The 4,581-nt window shown below is 39.4% G+C and overlaps 1 protein-coding gene across 1 annotated transcript; it reads right to left on the bottom strand.

Annotated features, from left to right (window-relative positions):
- Window positions 1-2,567: 2,567 nt before the first annotated feature.
- LOC126586008 (GATA transcription factor 19-like) lies at window positions 2,568-4,293 on the bottom strand. The gene is made up of 2 exons (XM_050250671.1): window positions 3,291-4,293; window positions 2,568-3,040 (listed from the first exon to the last, which is right to left on the bottom strand). The coding sequence occupies exons 1-2, from the start codon at window positions 3,804-3,806 to the stop codon at window positions 2,747-2,749; spliced, it is 810 nt and encodes a 269-aa protein (XP_050106628.1). The 5' UTR covers window positions 3,807-4,293; the 3' UTR covers window positions 2,568-2,746.
- Between the last annotated feature and the right edge of the window lie 288 nt (window positions 4,294-4,581).

Genomic DNA, 4,581 nt, shown 5'->3' with positions numbered 1-4,581 from the left:
AAAACACCCAACCCAGTTCATCCCCCCCCCCCCTCCCGCACCCACCCTCTTCCCTCCACACCCATTCCCCCCATTTTCTCCACGCCCAGGTTCTCAACCTTCGGAATCGGCCTAGCGAAGGTTTCCCGATTCCACCTCAACGGGATTTGGGTTTTTTTTTTTTTGGGTTGCAGGTAGTGGGTGCGAGGTTGGGTGCGGGGAGAAGAGGGGAGTGGGGAGGGGGAAGACAAATTGGTTTTTTTTCTCTCTTTTTTTTTTTCTGGGTTGCAGTTGCAGGAAGGGGGAAGAAGATGATGATGGGGAGAGGAGAGAGGGGGGGGAGGGGACGAACTGACTGAGTGTTGGTTTATTTTATTTTTTTTATTTTATAACTTTTCTTTATTGTTTTAATATTTAAAAAATATTTAAATTTTGTTTTTTGTTTTTAATAATTTTTTAATAGAAAATGGGCTCCAGATCAAGCCACACATTTAACTGAGAAATTCACGCCAACCCTAACGGAAGGTATAACGTTGGCACAAATTCGTAAGATGAGGTATGAAAGTATCGTGACACCAATAGTTGAGGTAATTTCTTGTACTTTACCTTAACAAATAGATACACATATCTTCTACAGACGACCGTCTACTTACGTCTCCCATTGAGTTATGTGAGCTTGTTGGTTGTCTTCAGTATTTTATCTTAACTCGTCAGAATATTCCTTATGTTGTGAACACAGTTGCCCAGTTCATGAGTGCTCCCCATGCACCTCACCTCATTGCAGCTAAGCGCATTCTCCGATACGTCAAAGGGACTTTTGATCATGGCCTCTTGTTTGCACTCTAGTCTCGTACTGAGCGTCTGATGGCCTTTTGATCATGCTGATTGGGCAGGTTGTCGGAATACTCACGATTCTACCAGTGTTTATATTGTTTATTTGGGCTCTAATCTTATCTAATAGTGCTCCAAAATCAGCCCATTATTGCTCGTTCCAGTGCTAAGCATGAATACCGCTCATTGTCTCACTCTTGTGCAGAAAAGAAAAAAAAAAATGGTTGTCTTACTTTAGGAACTCGGCATCTTATTGCAGTTTCCAGTGCTTCTCTATCGTGATAACCTCAGTGCCCTTACATGGCTGCTAATCCTTTTTTTTAACGCTTGCATTCGTCATATCGAGATTGATTATCACTTTGTTTGTGAAAAAGTGGCATTGAGTGATCGGCTTCTTTGTTCCAAACTTGTCCACCCTCGGCCATCTAGTTTGCTGAGGGGATCCTCGTGAAAAAGTGGCGTTGGGTATCAGCGTGATTGTCTCACTCCCCAAAATCTTTTCGTTATCTTCTAAATTAAGTTCATTGAATTTTCTGTATTAGGTTCATTGTATGGAAGATTTATTCTTGAGCACTTAAAGATTCATTGTATTGAATCTTCTACATTCGATTCATTGTGTATTAGTACTTTTGTAAACATTATATTCTTAGATGAATGAAATATAAAATTTCTTTTTCTATAGAATTGGGTTAGAATTGATAAAACTTATCCTCTCTAATCCAATCAAGTTGCTCACAATCTTTTCTTTTTTTTTCTTGAATATAATCCAATATCCAACACAAAAGCGGGGCCACATGGTCTCCATTTGTTCCTTAACATTAGACTCATTACTTACTCATCACCACGTCCAATTTCTTGACTTGTAGCTAGAATGACATATCAAAAATATTTTCTGCAGTAGTAACTTGTAGAAAACTGAACCCATTCAAAGTTGCAACACAAGAGGAATATCGACCATGTGATGAAGGTACAAAAATTTACAACATACAAACAAAGGTAAAACTGGAATTACACAAATTCATGTAGTTTGTTTTTCATTTTTTAAATTTATTTTCCTTCTGTTGTTAATACGGATTTAAACATGACAGTATATATATATTTATAGAGAAATACTAGGGAGTTTAAATTGCAAACCAAATGATGTGTCTGTCATCTATAAGAAACAAAAATGTTAATCGATACTTAATTAATAATCAAATTATTTACAATCACATCATTTAGTTTGTAAATTTAATTTAAAAAATTTAATCTCCCTAATATTACTCATATTTACATATATAGTAGTTTGACCAGCAGAAACACTCCATGTCGTGACCCGTGAGACGTCTATAAACCGCATGGCGATCGCCATGCATGATAAAAACATTCCATCTCTCATTAAATTCACAGTTTTGAAGTCTACAAACAAAACAATTTACAATTATTTGGTGGCAAGAAATTATTTACTAAAAAAATAAAGTTAAAGGACCAAAATTTGCAGAAATATCTGAAGTTTTGAACGGTCAGAACATGATCAGAAAAGGACAAATCATGTTCATGTTCTGAACTGAACCCTCAGTAATGTCCGGTCCAAGTCGAAACACAGTGATTCAATAATCGCCATTGGACAATCAGATGCATCCGTCCCAGGTAGAAAAAGTTACCAGAAATTCTGTAAAAATCTAACAACTTCAGATTCACAGGTGAGATTTCATTTAACTTCCGTTTCATTTAATAATCGACTTAATTAATGAAACGGCGTTCATGCAATCTCATCATAATCATAATCATCATGGTCGTCATTTATAACAGAAACGTCGTAGTAGGGTACTAATTTATATGTAACTTCATAAGAACAAGAGAAACCGAAAAATAAAAAAGAAAAACACTTGAGAAAAAGAAAAACAAACTAAGTAACAACATAAAGTAAGTAATCTTCAACATCTTCACGAGTTGATTATCTTGTGAAGTCATGGACGAGGCTTGGTCTGTCAGTGACGTTGAGGCGCCAAGAAAGGAATGGGATGCCGTTAATGTCGTTTTCGTGGTGTGCAGTGTCGTCCTCCATGAACCGAAACTCGTTACCAAAGCATGGCATTTTCTGGGTCTGTGAGTGTGGAATCCATGAGTTATGGTGCTGGTATCCGTTAGACTCCATTCCTATGACACTCGAACCACCGCCGCTGGCAGCCGCCGCCGTGGCACGTCTCTCTTCTTTCTTGAACCGAATTCCACAGGCATTGCATAGTGACTAAAGTGTTAACAAAAACATAAAACAAAAAATAATTAGTAATGTAAAATAAAATTATTATAAAAAAAAAAGTGCTTAGGAAAAGGGTAAATCATTGGCGGGTTGACTACTTGGGAATAGGTGATAATGATTACAGACAAGAGGTTTAAAAATCCCATCATATTATTACCATAAACTTTGTAATTAATCACATCATTACCAAAATAAAATACAAAATTAGTTAATGGCATTATTGTAATTTGGTGCATACCTTGGGGCCTCTCGGACCGTTTCTCCAGAGCGGGGTGGAGGTGGTGTCACAGTTAGCGCAGCGGCGAGCGAGGAGGGGGTCGTTATTACCGCTGCCACCGTTAGTCACGCCGTTGATATTGCCACCGCGGTTGCTGTTCTTGTGATGGGAAGACGGCGATGACTTATTGGGCTGCAACAAGTCCCAGCAGAAATTAGAAACGCAGTTACCGGAGCGCCGCTCGCCGTTGCGGCTATGCCTGTCGTCGGAAACGACGTCGTTGTCGGTCAAACGGGTGGAGGGAGTTCCTAGAGAGAGAGTGCAATCAACGGAGGAAGATGGGGATGCGAACGGGTACATGTGATGATGATCGTACGATGTTTCGTGATGAATATGATCGTACGGCTTGTGATGATTGGGCATGGAGAACAGCGTGGAGAAGGAGGAGTTGGACTGGGTGTGGTGAAGGACACCGCACGAGCATGGACCGCCGACCATGTTGCCGCCATGTGAAGAGCCACCACTGCACCTATGCATGATTTCTGTTTCTTTCTATTTCTCTTATTCTTCAAGGGATTCGAGTAAAAGTTTTGAACTTTCAAAAGGGTTTTCTGAAATCTGAAATGGGTTTTGCGTAGACTTGAAGAGAAGTGATTGGAGTGGGAGTGAGAGATGTGCTGGGTTTATAGTTAAGAGAGTAGAGAGAGAGTGAGGGAAGGGGGGAGGGAAGTACAACGGCCAAATAGTGTAGTGAGAGCGATATGTAATAATAAATGTGTGGAAAAAATGGTTGGAGAGAGAGAGAGAGAGAGATAGAGAGAGAGAGAAGAAGGGAGAGAGCTGAAAATAGGTGTACGATATGAGGGAGGAGAGAGAGAGGGAAGTGAGGAGGAGAGGTTGTCTGGTAGCTTTATAAGCTAATAAAAGGGCGAAATACCAGTCAGCAGCTGCAGTCGACGTTGTCGTGAAATGCAAATAGAGAGAGGGTGTATTATATATATAGTAAGCGAGAGGGTGATAAAGATGGAGACAGAGAGGGACCCAAATTGCATGTTAAAGAGAGAGAGAGAGTGAGAAGAGATGGACCAAGAAGAAGACTGAGTCTCATATATATAGTCAGTGTTGTATAATCTTCTAGGGCATCAACAAATGTAGTGATACATGTGATGGGGATTCTCCCAAATCGCAGATAAATTCCAAACATATTTCTTCACATATTCTTATAATTTACTTGTTTTATGACACCTTTTTTATCCTAACAAGTTCAAACTTTGGATGAATAGATAGAATGTTATTCTAGCCAATTAGCTAA

The sequence above is a fragment of the Malus sylvestris genome, chromosome 2, assembly GCF_916048215.2.
Source record: "Malus sylvestris chromosome 2, drMalSylv7.2, whole genome shotgun sequence".
NCBI lineage: Eukaryota > Viridiplantae > Streptophyta > Magnoliopsida > Rosales > Rosaceae > Malus > Malus sylvestris.
The sequence above is the reverse complement of the archived record's forward strand: the minus strand, read 5'-3'. Positions and strand labels throughout refer to the sequence as shown.

Bases quoted from the DNA above. Each gene is read 5' to 3' on its own strand.
- LOC126586008 (XM_050250671.1), bottom strand. From the start codon at position 3,806: ATGCATAGGTGCAGTGGTGGCTCTTCACATGGCGGCAACATGGTCGGC. The intron at 3,041-3,290 runs GTATGCACCAAA...TTAACACTTTAG, and splicing joins ACGGTCCGAGAGGCCCCAAG to TCACTATGCAATGCCTGTGG.